General features: G+C 46.8%; 1 protein-coding gene across 3 annotated transcripts in view; it reads right to left on the reverse strand.

The window, feature by feature from the left end:
- PATJ (PATJ crumbs cell polarity complex component) overlaps positions 1–17,752 on the reverse strand; it is a 400,698-nt gene that overhangs the window by 12,209 nt on the left and 370,737 nt on the right. For all 3 annotated transcript variants that reach the window (XM_077450582.1, XM_077450581.1, XM_077450580.1), the window contains one exon: positions 8,613–8,710. In XM_077450582.1, coding sequence (XP_077306708.1) covers positions 8,613–8,710 — 98 coding nt within the window. The remainder of the gene's footprint in view (positions 1–8,612; positions 8,711–17,752) is intronic.

The raw sequence follows: 17,752 nt of genomic DNA on the forward strand, positions 1-17,752 counted from the left end.
TGTGCTGAGTTCCCAGATTTGTACAGCTGCTGTGCCCATTATGAGGGGTCATCACCATCCCTGTGTTGAGTTCACAGGTTTGTACACCAGCTGTGCCCATTATGAGGGGTTCCCACCATCCCTGTGCTGAGTTCCCAGATTTGTACTCTTGCTGTGCCCATTATGAGGGGTCACCATCATTCCTGTGCTGAGTTTCTAGGTGTGTACACCTGCGGTGCCCATTATGAGGGGTTCCCATCATCCCTGTGCTGAGTTCTCAGGTCTGTACACCTGCTGTGCCCATTATGAGGGGTCACCACCATTCCTGTGCCGAGTTTCTAGGTGTTTACACCCGCTGTGCCCATTATGAGGGGTTCCCGGATCTGTACACCTGCTGTGTCCATTATGAGGGGTTCCCACCATCCCAGCTGGATTTTAAAGGCTAACCAAGCTCAAGCTAACAGTCAAGCAAGCAAAATAATCACAATCGCTGGTAAAGAGATATATCTGGACTTAAAATATGGAAAAGCAATGAAACTTGGGAAAGTCACACCCAATATTATTTTACATGAATGTTACAATGATAACAATTTACATTTACTGATTACATAATAAATTAGTTTAGATTCCCTTTAGAAATGTTTATGGTCAGAAAGCACAAATCAGATATACGACTATAGAGTTTTCTATTTAACTTCATATACATTAAAAAGGAAAGGTGTTCTGAGAGAAATCCAGAGGCTAGCCATTGCTAATAGTCTCCTGAAAATGCTCCAAGCCCAACTTCTATTGGTTACAAAGACAGTCTTAAAATCATAAAAAAAAACTTATTCTGGCTGCGAAAAAAATAAAAATAAAAATCACCTTTAACCTGCAGCTGCCAACTGCAGTACTTCTTTTCTGCCACAAGATGTCACCCAACCTCATAAATAGGCCCCTATGTGTCATCATTGGACCATGGCATAGCAAAAGGAGATTGCAGGGCGCTCAGGGGGCACGGGCAGCAAGAGGAACAGTGACAGGAGGGGCGACAGGGGCAGCATTTACTAGAACCGATCAGCTGTATTTTCCTGTAGCAGTTGCATGATGGCAGGAGGGTGAGGAGAAGCAGGCCTTCAGCTGTTGCAAGAAGATACAGCTAATCATTTCTAGTGAATGTTGTTCCTGCTGTTCCTCCTGCTGCTCAGGCTCCCCCTGTGTGCTCTCCTGGTCCCCCTCCCACAGCGCTGCCGACTTCCTCCCCTCCTCTCCTGCCAGTTGCTGCAGAGTATGCTTTTAGGATGGAGAGCGGTGGGCGGGGGCTGGTTAATATGTAATTTACTGGCCCCTTCCACAGTAAGTGAAGGGTACCAATCAGTTATTGTGTCCATTCATAACGGAATCATAGTAAACGGTGTTTACTATGTTTCAGTTTGTGAATGAAAGAAATTGCTTAACACAGATCACTTCACGTTCATTCACTGTCCAGTGCAGCTGAGGCTGCAGAGCAAGGGACTGGGGACACCTTGTTCACCAATGCCAGAAGTCTGCCAAGCAAAATAGGCGAGTTGGAAGCTCTGGTGCATCAGGGGAGCTATGATGTAATCAGTATTGCTGAAACTTGGCTTCATTCCTCACATGACTGGGCTATTAATATTCCTGGATATGCGCTCTTTCAGAAAGACAGAGTAAAAAGGAAAGGTGGAGGGGTCTGTCTCTATGTGAGAAGTGATCTCAAAGCGAGTGTGAAAGAGGACCTGGTTGATGGAGAGTGTGATGAGTCTGAAGAATTATGGGTGGAACTGCATATAGATGGGCGCAGTTCAAAGTTAATCATTGGAGTTTGTTATAGATCACCCAATGTTGATGAGGAGGTGGAGACTCAGCTCCTTGCACAGACAGAAAGGGCTGCAAGGGCTGGGATGGTCATAATAATGGGGGGTTTTAACTACCCAGAAATTGACTGGAGTAATGGCACTGCTGGGGCAGTTAAAGGGCAAGTCTGAACATGTAGGCCCTTTACAAAATAGTCTAGAGTGAGTGACTGGTGACAAAGAGAAGGCTAATTTATTAAATACTTTCTTCAGCTCTGTGTATACAAAGGAGCATGGGGGAGCTCATGTCCATAATGGGGGAGGTAGTGACACAGCCCCAAATCCACAATGGCTCAAAAGTGATATGGTCCAGAAATATTTTGAACAGAATAAAGGTGGAGAAAGCACCTGGACCTGATGGCATCCACCCACGGATCCTAAAATAATTGAGCTCTGTCATTTCAAAGCCATTCTATCTAATTTTTGGCGTAGATACATTATTTAACCACTTGAGATCCGCGCTATAGTCAATTGACGGCTACAGCGCGGATCTCCTTTTCCGGGACTACGTCTATTGACGTCGTCCCGTGTACGAGCGGCCTGCGCGTGCCCTAAGGGGCGCGCGCGGCGCGCTCTGTGATCGGCGAGTCCATGAGACTCGCCTGATCACCGATCCGTGCAAGGGGTCGATCCCGACCCCTTATCACGTCATCAGCTGTCAGCCAATGACAGCTGATCAGGTGACATAACAGAGCCGGTAATCGGCTGGTATTCCTCCTCGCGCTGACAGCGCGAGGAGAAAAAAAAAAAGCCGATCACCGGCGGCCGTGATCGGGACATCAGTCCCGATCACGGCCAGCAATGCAAGCGCCCACCTGCCCCCTGCCAGTGCCCACCTGCCCCCTGCAGTGCCACCCTAATAAAAAGTAAGTGCCCCCCATCAGTGCCACCCAGCAGTGCCCACAGTGCCACCCAGCAGTGCCCACAGTGCCACCCAGCAGTGCCACCCACAGTGCCCACAATCTGCCTCAAAGGTGCTGCACCCCAGTGCCGCCCATCAGTGCCCAGCAGTGCCGCCCATCAGTGCCCAGCAGTGCCACCTATCAGAGCCACCTATCAGTGCCCATCAGTCCCATCTATCAGTGGTACCTATCAGTGCCCATCCGTGCCACCCATCCGTGCCACCCATCCGTGCCCATCTTATCTGTGCCCATCTTTGCCCATCAGTGCCGCCTTATCTGTGCCTATTAGTGCCGCCTTAACTATGCCTATCAGTGCAGCCTATCAGTGCCCACCAATGCAGCCCATCAGTGCCCACCAATGCAGCCCATCAGTGCCCACCAATGCAGCCCATCAGTGCCCACCAATGCAGCCCATCAGTGCCCCCCATGCAGCCCATCAGTGCCCACCAATGCAGCCCATCAGTGCCCACCAATGCAGCCCATCAGTGCCCACCAATGCAGCCCATCAGTGCCCACCAATGCAGCCCATCAGTGCCGCCTAATCAGCGCACTTCAATGAAGGAGAAAAATGACCCGTTTGCAAAATTTTATAACAAACTATTAAAACATGATTTTTTTTTTTTTGCATCTTTTTTTGTTTGTTTAGCAAAAAATAAAACTCCGAGCTGTAATTAAATACCACCAAAAGAAAGCTCTATTTGTGGGAAAAAAATGATAAAAATTTTATTTGGGTACAGTGTTGTATGCCCGCGCAATTGTCATTCAAAGTGCATCAGCGCTGAAAGCTGAAAATTGGTCTGGGACTGAGGGGGGTTTAAGTGCCCAGTAAGCAAGTGGTTAAAAAGGGAACAAAGTCTTTACCGAGTAACTATAGACCTGTTAGTTTTAGCGTCTATAGCTGGGAAGATACTGGAGAGATTAATAAAAGACCACATAGATGAGTTTTTGCAGTCAAGAAATATTTTAAGCAACAGATAGCATGGATTCATGAAAGACAGAAGTTGTCAGACAAACCTGGTTCCTTTTTATGAAGAGGTAAGCAAAACCTTGGACAGAGGGGTGGTGGTGGACGTGGTATACTTGGATTTTGTAAAAGCGTTCGATACAGTTCCCCACACACAGCTCATGTGTAAGGTAAAGTCTACAGGTTTGGAAATAGTTTGTAAATGGATAGAAAACTGGCTAAAAGACCAAAATTCAGAGAGTAGGGGTTAATGATTCCGGCCGTCTGTGTGCTAGTCCGCCGGACTTTTGAAATGAACGGACTTTCCCACACACGGCGAAAAGTCCATTCATTTTGAGCGCGGCTCCAGGTAGACGGGACTAGCGCAGGAGGTCAATGTCGCCGCCTCCATCGGCGAGATTGACACCTCGCTGACCCCGTCACCTGGTATGGGCTTAAAGGGGAAGCCCTACGCCGAAAAAAAAGCGTGCGGGTGCCCCCCCAAAGTCCATATCAGACCCTTATCCGAGCACGCAGCCCGGCCGGTCAGGAAAGGGGGTGGGGACGAGTGAGCCCCCTCCCTGAGCTGTACCAGGCCGCGTGCCCTCAACATTGGCGGGGGGGTGCTTTGGGGAAGGGGGGCCCTGCGGCCCCCCCACCACAAAGCACCTTGTCCCCATGTTGATGAGGACAAGGGCCTCTTCCCGACAGCCCTGGCCGTTGGTTGTCCGGGTCTGCGGGTGGGGGGCTTATCGGAATCCAGGAGCCCCCTTTAATAAGGGGGCCCCCAGATACCGGCCCCCCACCCTATGTGAATGAGTACTGGGGTACCATGCACCCCTACCCATTCACCTGGTGAAAAAAAGTGTAAAGAAAAAAACAACACGTTTTTAAAATAATTTATTGGACAGCTCCGGTAGTCTTCCGTCTTGGGGGGGTCTTCTCGCCGGACTCCTCTGCTATCTTCTGCTAGCTCTTTTACTAGCGGAGGAGCCCGCCTTTCTTCTTGGTCGTCGCCGCCGCTGTCCGAGGGTCTTCTTCCCAACTTCGGGGGTCTTGTCCCCCTCTTCGGTTCTTCTTGCCGGGCCTCCGCTATCTTCTTATAGCTCTTTTACTAGCGGTGGCCCGGTCTTCTGTCGCCGCCTTCTTCTCTTCTTCCGACTTCGGTGGTCTTGTCCCCCTGTTTGGGGGTCTTGTCCCCGTCTTCGGTTCTTCTTGCCGGTTCTTTCTTCTTCCAGCTCTTTTACTAGCGGTGGCCCGGTCTTCTGTCGCCTCCGCCTTCTTGTCGTCTCTTCTTCTTCCTTGAGATGTTGACTCGACACTCTCTCTGACTGAGACGCGTTGTGCGGCGACTTATATAGGGACAGGGGCGGGGTCACCGGGTGATGTCACATGGTGAACCCGCCCCTTATTATGTCACAGCCCCAGAGGATGCTGGGGCTGTGACATCATAAGGGGGCGGGGTTAGGGGGCCAGTCGTGTGTGGGCAGGTCCGCTCGTTCAGAAAGTCCGGCGGACCTCCGCTACAAAGTCTGGCGGTTTGTCCGCCTGATAGTTCGATCGTGTGTACGCGGCATTACTCTGAATGGTCTAAGGTTATCAGTGGTGTACCCCAAGGTTCAGTGCTGGGACCCTTACTTTTTAATATCTTTATAAATGATATTGGGTCTGGGATCAAAAGTAACATTTCCGTCTTTGCAGATGACACCAAGCTATGCAGTGGAATAACGTCCTTACAGGATGTCTCCAATTTACAAGCCAACCTCAATGCTCTGTCTAATTGACGACTATGTGGCAGATGAGGTTTAATGTTGATAAATGTAAAGTTATGCACTTGGGGGCTAAGAATATGCATCATACATACTAGGAGGGAGTACAATTGGGGGGGATCCATAGTGGAGAAGGATCTGGGGGTTTTGGTAGATCATAAGCTCAATAATAAAATGGAATGCCAAGCTGCAGTTTCCAAAGCGAGCAGAGTCCTTTCTTGTATTGAGAGAGGTATGGACTCCAGAGAGAGGGATTTCATCTGCACAAATCATTAGTAAGACCTCATCTGGAATATGGAGTTCCGTTTTGGGCACCAGTTCTCAAAAAGGATATCGCTAAACTGGAGTAAGTGCAGAGAAGGGCAACCAAACTGATAAGAGGCATGGAGGAGCTCAGCTATGAGGAAAGATTAGAGGAACTGAATTTATTCTCTCTTGATAAGAGGAGATTAAGGGAGGCATATGATCACCATGTACAAATATATAAAGGGGTCCATATAGTGAACTTGGTGTTGAGTTATTCACTTTACAGTCAACCCAGAGGACAAGGGGCACTCTTTACGTCTAGAGGACAAGAGATTTCATCTCCAAATACGGAAAGGTTTCTTCACAGTAAGAGCTGTGAAAACGTGGAATAGACTCCCTGCAGAGGTGGTTCTGGCCAACTCAGTAGATTGCTTTAAGAAAGGCCTGGATACTTTCCTAAGTGTACAGAATATAACTGGGTACTGACATTTATAGGTAAAGTTGATCCAGGGAATATGCGATTGCCTCTCGGGGGATCAGGAAGGAATTTTTCCCCCTGCTGTAGCAAATTGGATCATGCTCTGCTGGGGTTTTTCACCTTCCTCTGGATCAACTGTGGGTATAGAATTGGGTATATGGGATTGTATGATATTTTTTATTTATTTTTTTGTGGTTGAACGGGATGGACTTGTGTCTTTTTTCAATCTAACTATGTAACCTATCAGCAGAAGTATGCAAGCATAGGACACACCCCTTGTCACCCCCCTTAAAGGAGAATTGTATAAAAAAACAAGATTGGTTAAACCCACAAGTACTTTATTTTTTTACCTCTACTATTCCTTTATATTGGCTTTTGGAAATTACAAATGCAGCCATTTAGAAATCAGATGAAAGGTTTAGCGCTGGAAAACACTTTTTGATAGAGAAAAAGTGCATTTTATATACATCTATATAGATCAGACCAAAACGAGGGACAAATGAGGAGGAACGAGGGACACAACTCCAAATCAGGGACAGTTGGGAGCTACGAAATGATAAAAAAAAAAAAAAGTAGAAAAGAAAATGATTGACATCATTCATTGCTCTATGGACACCGCTCAATGCTCTAGTGACGCTATCCACTGCTCTACTGACTGACACTGTCCACTTTCAAGGTAGGCAAAGTTTATATTTTTACAGCAATATTTTGTTTTATTATATTTTTCTAAACTTTCCATACTAATTTAATTAGGCCTTGCTAAAATAAAAAAAAATAAAAAAGGGGGGGGTGGATTGGTGGCGCTTAACCCCGGTGATCTTTGATCTCTTCCATGTTGTTCGGGTAGATCTCCACCTCTCAAAGGTTGCCTACCCCCACTGTCACTGGGGAAAAGTGCTTGCCATGTCACCCTGCGTGGGCAATTCAGTAGACTCAGAGGGCCCGGGCCAGGCCTGTTGTGGCCCCTCTGAGCTTTCAGTTTCACCTACACAAACTGATGGGGCGAGCTTGCACTGGAAGCGAAGGATGGTAGTGGGGGGGCTCCCAAGTCAACTTTTGCATCAGGGCCCACAATTGTCAAATCTAAACCTCTGCTTCTGAATGGTGTGAAGAATGTAATTATATCACATTAAAAGACAGCAGAATATACAGTGGGGGAGTGGGGTGGAGGGCAGGGTCAGCTGGCAGGGGAGGCGGCTGCACCCAGAATTGGGTTTTAATTGCCTTTGCAAGTCCATGTGCCCATACCCGCCAAGAAGCTGACACTCCGCAGCGCCAAATCTGTGCAGCCGTAGATCTGGAAATGTCTCACTGCCAGTGATTAGCACTGCGGAGTGTCATCTTCCTGGTGGGCACGTGGACTTGTGAAGTAGAGCAGTGGATGGCATCAGTAGTGGATGGCGTCTGCACCGATCTGGAAATGTCTTACTGCCAGTGATTAGCGCTGCGGAGTGTCAGCTTCCTGGCGGGCGCGTGGACTTGCGAAGTAGAGCAGTGGATGGCATCAGTAGTGGATGGCGTCTGCACCGATCTGGAAATGTCTTACTGCCAGTGATTAGTGCTGCGGAGTGTCAGCTTCCTGGCGGGCGAGGGCACGTGGACTTGTGAAGTAGAGCAGTGGATGGCATCAGTAGTGGATGGCGTCTGCACCGATCTAGAAATGATTAACTGCCAGTGATTAGCGCTGCGCAGTCTCAGCTTCCTGGCGGGCGCGTGGACTTGCGAAGTAGAGCAGTGGATGGCATCAGTAGTGGATGGCTTCCGCACCGATCTGGAAATATCTTACTGCCAGTGATTAGTGCTGCGGAGTGTCAGCTTCCTGGCGGGCGCGGGCACGTGGACTTGTGAAGTAGAGCAGTGGATGGCATCAGTAGTGGATGGCGTCTGCACCGATCTGGAAATGTCTTACTGCCAGTGATTAGCGCTGCGGAGTGTCAGCTTCCTGGCGGGCGCGTGGACTTGCGAAGTAGAGCAGTGGATGGCATCAGTAGTGGATGGCTTCTGCACCGATCTGGAAATATCTTACTGCCAGTGATTAGCGCTGCGGAGTGTCAGCTTCCTGGCGGGCGCGGGCACGTGGACTTGTGAAGTAGAGCAGTGGATGGCATCAGTAGTGGATGGCGTCTGCACCGATCTGGAAATGTCTTACTGCCAGTGATTAGTGCTGCGGAGTCTCAGCTTCCTGGCAGGCGCGGGCACGTGGACTTGCCAACATGCCTGAGCTCATCCTTACTCTAAAACCAGAACAAACGGCAAACTCCTGATCTGCATTTCCCCCCCCCCCAGGTCAGTCACTAGAGATCAGCAATGATGGTCTCCATATAAAGCATTATATCTAAGTACAGGTTTCCCTGAAAGGCGCCCCCACTCTTTCCAATGAGGATGGGGCGCTCCTGTGTAGACCCCATGCCCGCTCTGCAAAGATTTACGCTGTGTACTCACTCCGCCTCTTCGCTCGGGTGCTCAGACGTCATGCTCTGGCTCAGCGACATGCTCTCCAGTTGACTGGCGATGGCACTTATATTTGTATCCGCTACAACCTAGAACATAAAAAGGCACATAAAGCTCGACAGCACAATACACCAATCCTATTTACCTGTGCACACCCCCTCCCCCTCCATCCTTCCTGAGCAGAATAAATAAAACAATCGCTCTCACTCCATACAGAGAGGAAACAATCTGTTTAATTGGATTGTTCAGAGGAGGTCATCGTACTGCAGCCTTTCCCCAGGGGAACAGAGGCCTGTAATAAAATGCTACGGCTAAAACAACATCCCTTAAAGAGACAAACAAGATATTTGGGGGGGGGGGGGGGGGGCACACCCTAAAAAATGCACAAAGATGGTGCTGCCATAAGACCATTCAACAGAACAAACATATTACAGCGCACACATGCAAAACGGACATTTACCTCCAGCAAGGCTTTTTTTTTTTAAAACATCTAGACATTTTTAAAAAAACATTATCAAAAAATATGGGGATTTGGTCACATCATATTGCTATATGGTGCTTAAGCCCACTTACTGCAACAAAGTACCCCATGATTAGTGGGTCTTAAAGAGACCCCATTATCACACGATGGTTAAATGTTCATTAAAGGGTTACTCCACTTTTGTTGAGAAAAAAACCCCTCTGGGTGATCTCTGTACATTGCGGAGATTTTAACAAACTTTGTGGCAGACTCCTACCTTTTGTTATTCTGAAGAAATCCCTGTGTGTTTCTCTGTTTCATAATCATCAATCAACTGCTGCACCTGCAGGGTTCTAATGAGGAAAGTGGCAGGATCTGCATGCCTTAAGATGCGATTTCCTATGGGGAGTATCTCACCAAAAATGACACACACACGAGTATGGCAAAGGACGGCACACTGTGAGAAGATTACAGTGTGCAGTGAAATCAGAGTAAGACATTTCAGTCTAGAAGAGCAGCCGGTACAACTGTGCAAGACTGAAGGGAAGGGAGTTCAGCCAACTGAGTGACATTTCAGTCTTTATCAGGGGAGCAGGGGTTGCTGCACGTCAGTCAATTTTTCATCTTTCCATCTATTAAATCTTCTGCCCTTGTTGTTGTTGTTTTAACTTTGGATAGTAAAACTTTTATTCTTCCAGTAAATCCCTTATATAGCCCACTTCCTGTTTCTTGTCTGGTTGTTAGCCTAGGCTTATGACATCATGCACAGAGTTTGTCAGGAAGGGGGGGGGGGGGAGGGGGAGAGACATAAGAGGGCCAATGAGAGCTGCAGAGCTGGAGGTGTGCCTTTGTGTAAATCCAGGAAGTGAACAGGCAGCAGCTTCAGCTGCCCACAGTTAAAATGGCTGCAGCCAGACTCAGTGGAGGGAGATTTCTGCAGCATATTTGGCAAGTACAGAATCCCAGTATATATATAAAATAATATGCAAAGTGGGTGAAGGGAAGCTTCAGAATGGCAAAGATGTTTTTATTACAAATTATGTGAGCAGACTGCGGTTCCTCTTTAATAATCATAATAATAATTTGTTGTCTAAAAGTTGTTCTTTGAGTCTCGGTTCACACCGGTGCAATGCGAGAACCAGCACAATTCCTGCGCGGGTTCCCACATTGCATCTGACCTCGCAGGCAGTTCACACTGACGGCAAACCGCTGCGGGTGTGAATGTAAAGTTAATGACACCCCCCACAAATTCGGTTCACAGAACGCAGTGCAAACTTTGGAATCGGATCGCATCGGGTCTGAACACCAATGCGATCTGATTTCAGTGCAGACCTAAAAAAAAAAAAAAAAAAAAAAAAGAGTCCTGCACCATTTTGGTGGGACTGTAATGCTTCTTTTAGCTATACAAACTGCGTGGCTGAATTTGACATGGTATGTGATGTGCACAGCAATGCGATGTGAATCACATGCGATGCCTGGCATTGTAAAAGTGTGAACCCAGCCTGAAGGCTCATTGGTTGCTCGAGTGGTTCTGTAGACTGGTGTTTCTCAACCTTTTTTTTTTTTTTAGTCCAGGCACCCTTTAACCGCTTCAGCCCCAGAAGATTTTACCCCCTTCCTGTCCGGAGCACTTTTTGTGATTTGGCACTGCATCGCTTTAATTGACAATTGTGCGGTCGTGTGATGCTGAACCCAAACAAAATTGACGTCCTTTTTTTTTTCCACAAATAGAGCTTTCTTTTGGTGGTATTTCATTGTCTCTGTGGTTTTTATTTTTTTTGCGCGATAAACTAAAAAAGAGCGACAATTTAAAAAAAAACAAAAACAATATTTTTTTGCACTTTTTGCTATAATAAATATCCCCCAAAAAATAAAAAAATTATATATATATATATATACTATAAAACTATAACTATATAAAAAAAAAATTTTTTTTTTTCCCTCAGTTTATTCTTCTACATATTTTTGTTAAAAAAAAAAAAAAGAAAAAAAAAAAGCAATAAGCGTATATAATCAATATACGCTTATTGCTTTTTTTTTTTTTTTTACCAAAAATATGTAGAAGAATAAACTGAGGGAAAAAAATATTTTTTTTTATATATATAGTTATAGTTTTATAATATATATATATATATATATATATATATATATATAAAAGTTATAGCGTCTACAAAATAGGGGATAGATTTATGGCATTTTTATTATAAATTTCTTGGCGGCGATCTGTGTTTTTTATCGGGACTGGACATGATGGTGGACACATCGGACACTTTGGGCGCGATTTTGGGACCATTGTCATTTATACAGCGATCAGTGCTATAAAAAAATGCATTGATTACTGTAAAAATGTCACTGGCAGGGAATGGGTTAACTACTAGGGGGCGATGAAGGGGTTAAGTGTGTCCTAGGGAGTGATTCTAACTGTGGGGGGGGGTGGACATGTCACAAGGCAGAACGGGGAAATGCCTTGTTTACATAGGCATCTCCCCGTTCTGCGGCTCTGTGACACGATCCCCGGGAGACCGGTGGACAACGAGTCCGTGGGTCCCACGGGCACGGTCACTCTGTACGTGGCCCGCTAGCCCACCAGTTAAAGGGGACATACAGGTACACCCATTTGCCCACCGCTGCCATTGTGCCGATGTATATCGGCATGCAGCGGTCGGCAAGTGGTTAAAATTATAGACGGTGTCGAGGCACCCCATTCTAAAAATGGAAAAAACGATTCTAATAGTTTTACATAATGCAGCAACATCCACACACATAAGGACACCCAATGATAAAGGCGATTTATTCTTCCAATGGAATAGAAGATCGTAATGGTGCACAATAAAAATGTGTGGCTTATAATAGGCAGGCTTGTTCACTCGGCTTGTATACAATTTATGAGCAATTTTTAGGTATTTTGCCAAGGCACACCTGCAGATGCCTCAAGGCCCCCCCCCCCCCCCGGGTGCCCGGGCACCCTGGTTGAAAATGGCTGCTGTAGAGAACTGTACCCGTGTACAAGACAGCCGTGAATAAAATAACACCCTCGAGCTGATCGCAGAAATTTTTTCATTTCCGTATGCTGCACCGCGTGGCCGGTAATATTGAGCCGCATATCATTAAGGATAAAGTGGAATTTTTAAAGAGAACAGTAATAAAACATTTATCGCCCAAGAACAAGATGGAAAGGGAAGGACCCGTTCACTTCTGTATTTCAGAAGTATAGCGGAGAGAAGATTTATTCTTCTGCAACACCCAAGTAATGGGGACTGGGGGACAAAAAAAAGAAAGAAAAATGGACCGTCTATGCAGGGCTGGGACAAGGGGTGGGCAAGAGGGGCGGCTGCCCTGGGCACTGTGGTACTGTATTATGTGAGGTGGAGGGGTGGGGGGGGGAACCGCAGGGAGATTGAGTGGGGCGGGAATTTGTGCTAGGAGGGGATTTTTTTTTATGGGGGGATTTGGAGTGTGTGTGTGTGTGTGTGTGTGGGGGGGGGGGGGTTTACTTAGAGGGGAAATTTGAGGAGGATTAACATTACCTTTACATTAAACCATTAAACGTCCCCATCAGAGTCCTCCTTTACATTAAACGTCCCCATCAGAGTCCTCCTTTACATTAGATGTCCCCATCAGAGTCCTCCTTTACATTAGATGTCCCCATCAGAGTCCTCCTTTACATTAAACGTCCCCATCAGAGTCCTCCTTTACATTAGATGTCCCCATCAGAGTCCTCCTTTACATTAAACGTCCCCATCAGAGTCCTCCTTTACATTAAACGTCCCCATCAGAGTCCTCCTTTACATTAGATGTCCCCATCAGAGTCCTCCTTTACATTAGATGTCCCCATCAGAGTCCTCCTTTACATTAAACGTCCCCATCAGAGTCCTCCTTTACATTAGATGTCCCCATCAGAGTCCTCCTTTACATTAAACGTCCCCATCAGAGTCCTCCTTTACATTAAACGTCCCCATCAGAGTCCTCCTTTACATTAAACGTCCCCATTAGAGTCCTCTTTTACATTAGATGTCCCCATCAGAGTCCTCCTTTACATTAGATGTCCACATCAGAGTCTACCTTTACATTAAACGTCCCCATCAGAGTCCTCCTTTACATTAGATGTCCCCATCAGAGTCCTCCTTTACATTAAACGTCCCCATCAGAGTCCTCCTTTACATTAAACGTCCCCATCAGAGTCCTCCTTTACATTAAACGTCCCCATCAGAGTCCTCCTTTACATTAGATGTCCCCATCAGAGTCCTCCTTTACATTAAACGTCCCCATCAGAGTCCTCCTTTACATTAAACGTCCCCATCAGAGTCCTCCTTTACATTAAACGTCCCCATCAGAGTCCTCCTTTACATTAGATGTCCCCATCAGAGTCCTCCTTTACATTAGATGTCCCCATCAGAGTCCTCCTTTACATTAAACGTCCCCATCAGAGTCCTCCTTTACATTAAACGTCCCCATCAGAGTCCTCCTTTACATTAAACGTCCCCATTAGAGTCCTCTTTTACATTAGATGTCCCCATCAGAGTCCTCCTTTACATTAGATGTCCCCATCAGAGTCTACCTTTACATTAAACGTCCCCATCAGAGTCCTCCTTTACATTAGATGTCCCCATCAGAGTCCTCCTTTACATTAAACGTCCCCATCAGAGTCCTCCTTTACATTAAACGTCCCCATCAGAGTCCTCCTTTACATTAAACGTCCCCATCAGAGTCCTCCTTTACATTAAACATCCCCATCAGAGTCCACCTTTACAGTAAACGTCCCCATCAGAGTCCCCCTTTACATTAAACGTCCCCATCAGAGTCCTCCTTTACATTAAACGTCCCCATCAGAGTCCTCCTTTACAGTAAACGTCCCCATCAGAGTCCTCCTTTACAGTAAACGTCCCCATCAGAGTCCTCCTTTACAGTAAACGTCCCCATCAGAGTCCTCCTTTACAGTAAACGTCCCCATCAGAGTCCTCCTTTACATTAAACGTCCCCATCAGAGTCCTCCTTTACATTAAACGTCCCCATCAGAGTCCTCCTTTACATTAAACGTCCCCATCAGAGTCCTCCTTTACATTAAACGTCCCCATCAGAGTCCTCCTTTACATTAAACGTCCCCATTAGAGTCCTCTTTTACATTAGATGTCCCCATCAGAGTCCTCCTTTACATTAGATGTCCCCATCAGAGTCTACCTTTACATTAAACGTCCCCATCAGAGTCCTCCTTTACATTAGATGTCCCCATCAGAGTCCTCCTTTACATTAAACGTCCCCATCAGAGTCCTCCTTTACATTAAACGTCCTCATCAGAGTCCTCCTTTACATTAAACATCCCCATCAGAGTCCACCTTTACAGTAAACGTCCCCATCAGAGTCCCCCTTTACATTAAACGTCCCCATCAGAGTCCTCCTTTACATTAAACGTCCCCATCAGAGTCCTCCTTTACAGTAAACGTCCCCATCAGAGTCCTCCTTTACAGTAAACGTCCCCATCAGAGTCCTCCTTTACAGTAAACGTCCCCATCAGAGTCCTCCTTTACAGTAAACGTCCCCATCAGAGTCCCCCTTTACATTAAACATCCCCATCAAAGTCCTCCCTTACATTAGATGTCCCCATCAGAGTCCTCCTTTACATTAGATGTCCCCATCAGAGTCCTCCCTTACATTAGATGTCCCCATCAGAGTCCTCCTTTACATTAGATGTCCCCATCAGAGTCCTCCTTTACATTAGATGTCCCCATTAGAGTCCTCCTTTACATTAAACGTCCCCATTAGAGTCCTCCTTTACATTAAACGTCCCCATTAGAGTCCTCCTTTACATTAAACGTCCCCATTAGAGTCCTCCTTTACATTAAACGTCCCCATTAGAGTCCTCCTTTACATTAGATGTCCCCATCAGAGTCCTCCTTTACATTAAACGTCCCCATCAGAGTCCTCCTTTACATTAGATGTCCCCAGAGTCCTCCTTTACATTAGATGTCCCCATCAGAGTCCTCCTTTACATTAGATGTCCCCATCAGAGTCCTCCTTTACATTAAACGTCCCCATCAGAGTCCACCTTTTTACAGTAAACGTCCCCATCAGAGTGCCCCTTTACATTAAACGTCGCCATCAGAGTCCCCCTTTACATTAAACGTCCCCATCAGAGTCCTCCCTTACATTAAATGTCCCCATCAGAGTCCTCCTTTACATTAGATGTCCCCATCAGAGTCCCCCTTTACATTACACGTCCCCATCAGAGTCCTCCCTTACATTAGATGTCCCCATCAGAGTCCTCCTTTACATTAGATGTCCCCATCAGAGTCCTCCTTTACATTAGATGTCCCCATCAGAGTCCTCCTTTACATTAGATGTCCCCATCAGAGTCCTCCTTTACATTAGATGTCCCCATCAGAGTCCTCCTTTACATTAGATGTCCCCATCAGAGTCCTCCTTTACATTAGATGTCCTCCATCAGATTAGACATGCACAAACTTTTGGCCATATACTGTATGTTATGAGATAAATTGTTCTGGGAATGGTAATTCCTAAACGGAGTGAGTAGTAGAGCCCCAATATTAGAGTGTATTGTCCATAGGATCCTATCAGTGTTGTAAGCTGTCCCAGGCCCATGGCAGCTTTGGCAGGTTTCTGTAGGTAACGTATGTCCCCTTTTCAGACATTTGTGACACCTGAAGCTCGGCATCCACCATTATCTGCCCAGAACATCTGTGACTGACGGATTAAGCAGTGGCGGGGGAGACGCAGGAGCAGAACACGGAGCTCCCAGGAGAAGCTAATCTTCAGTGTTCACGCAGCATGTGTCTAGTAAGAGGAGCGTGAGCTGGATGTGGAGATAATAAGACTTTCTACCCTACTGAACACAATTACCTGACCTTTCACTAAACTGTACTGCACCGCTCCACTCCGATAAGGTACAAAATTACTCCACTCCGCACCTGTCATGATTAGACGATGATAACGGAGACTATTTGCAGCTATAAAGATTAGGAGGAGATTTCCCCTAATACCTTAAAACTACCTAAAAAAAAAAAAAAAAGTGAAACTTTTATTGGAAGAAAAAAGAAATGCCCCTCTTTTCCCTGCAATATACACAGCAAGGGTTTTAGCTAATTTATTGCTTCCCTCAGAGGCATAACTATAACCTTCAGGGCCCCAGTGCAAAAAACCATGAAGTGCCCCTGGCCACCCCCCCCCGACTGGGGCACTTCCCACTGATCCCGGGGCCTTTAACTACCATTGTGGGACCCTTTATTATGGTGCCACCCTTCCTGTTTGTCTTGGGGTCTTTTTATTCTTTTTTAGCATTTCTATCTTTTTTCTTTTTATTATTACATTACAATATATATATATATTTTTTTTTTTTTGGGGGGGGGGCTTTGGTGAAATAGCACGGGTCTAAACAGACCCCTGATGTCTTACAAGACAGAGAATGGAATTGAGGACAGATTCATCATCAGTCCCTTTGTCTGCAGCCTCAGCTGCACAGAACGAATGGACATGCATAGCTCTGTAATAGAGCTCCCCGTCCCCCGTCCATTCATAAACTGAGGCATAATTAACACAGCTTACTATGCCTCAGCTAAATGAATAAAAAAAAAAAAAGTCGTTGATTGGCATCACTGACTGATTCATTCAGACGAGGAAGGGGCCGGTGAATGACACATTTACCAACTCCTTCCCTGCTCTCCATTCTGACACCGCCCCCCCCCCCCCCCCCCGGAAACCCGGCAGAGCTGCAGACAGGGGCCTGGGACAGCAGGATAGGAAGGTGGTGGGAGTGGCAAGTGGAGGAATCGATGCCCTTCATCCCCCTCATGCAGCTGCTAAACGTCTGCATTTACCTTTTCTTCCAATGATGTGTTGGTGTTCTATCAGCAGCATAAGAGAACAATACAGCTGACACTTTACAGGGGGAAGGGGAATACAGATGAGGGGTACATCCCTCTCTTGGCACGTCACACATGGGTGACAGTCTCTTTACAGCCCAACCCCAAGTTGAGCCCCCTAGTTTCCTGCTCCTCATCCTTGGAACCCTCACTGTCATTTCTGTATTCACGTCTTTTGTCCAGACATCATTTAACACCAGGACAAGAAGGCAGGAATAGAAACCTCTACATTGCAGTTTGCAATATACAGTATCTCACAAAAGTAAGCACACCTCTCCCATTTTTGTAAATATTTTATTACCGTATATACTCGAGTATAAGCCGAGATTTTCAGCCTCTTTTTTGAGGCTGAAAGTGCCCCCTCGGCTTATACTCGAGTCACCGCTGTCTGACTGCTCGATCAGCGTATCGAGCAGACAGACGGCGGACATTAAAATTCAAAAGCCGCGCCTCCTTCTCCGCCTCCGCCTGTGATAGGCGGAACACTGAATTTCCCAGCAGTCAGTGTTCCGCCTATCACGGACATCCGTTCATTCTCATACTACGGACGAGTATGAGAGGATGTCCGTGATAGGCGGAACACAGGCTGCTGGGAAATTGAGTGTTCCGCCTATCACAGGCGGAGGCGGAGGCGCGGCTTTTGAATTGTAGAATGGCCGCCGAGAAGAGCGGCGATCCTGGAGCGGTGATCCATCGGCACGGCACGGGACGGAGGAGGCACGGGACGGAGGAGGCACGGCACGGGACGGAGGAGGCTCGGGACGGAGGCTTGGGACACAGGTAGGCTGGACACACAC

Source organism: Lithobates pipiens, unplaced genomic scaffold, assembly GCF_037356315.1.
Source record: "Lithobates pipiens isolate NorthernLeopardFrog02 unplaced genomic scaffold, aLitPip1_a1.2 Scaffold_23, whole genome shotgun sequence".
NCBI classification, from domain to species: Eukaryota; Metazoa; Chordata; class Amphibia; order Anura; family Ranidae; genus Lithobates; species Lithobates pipiens.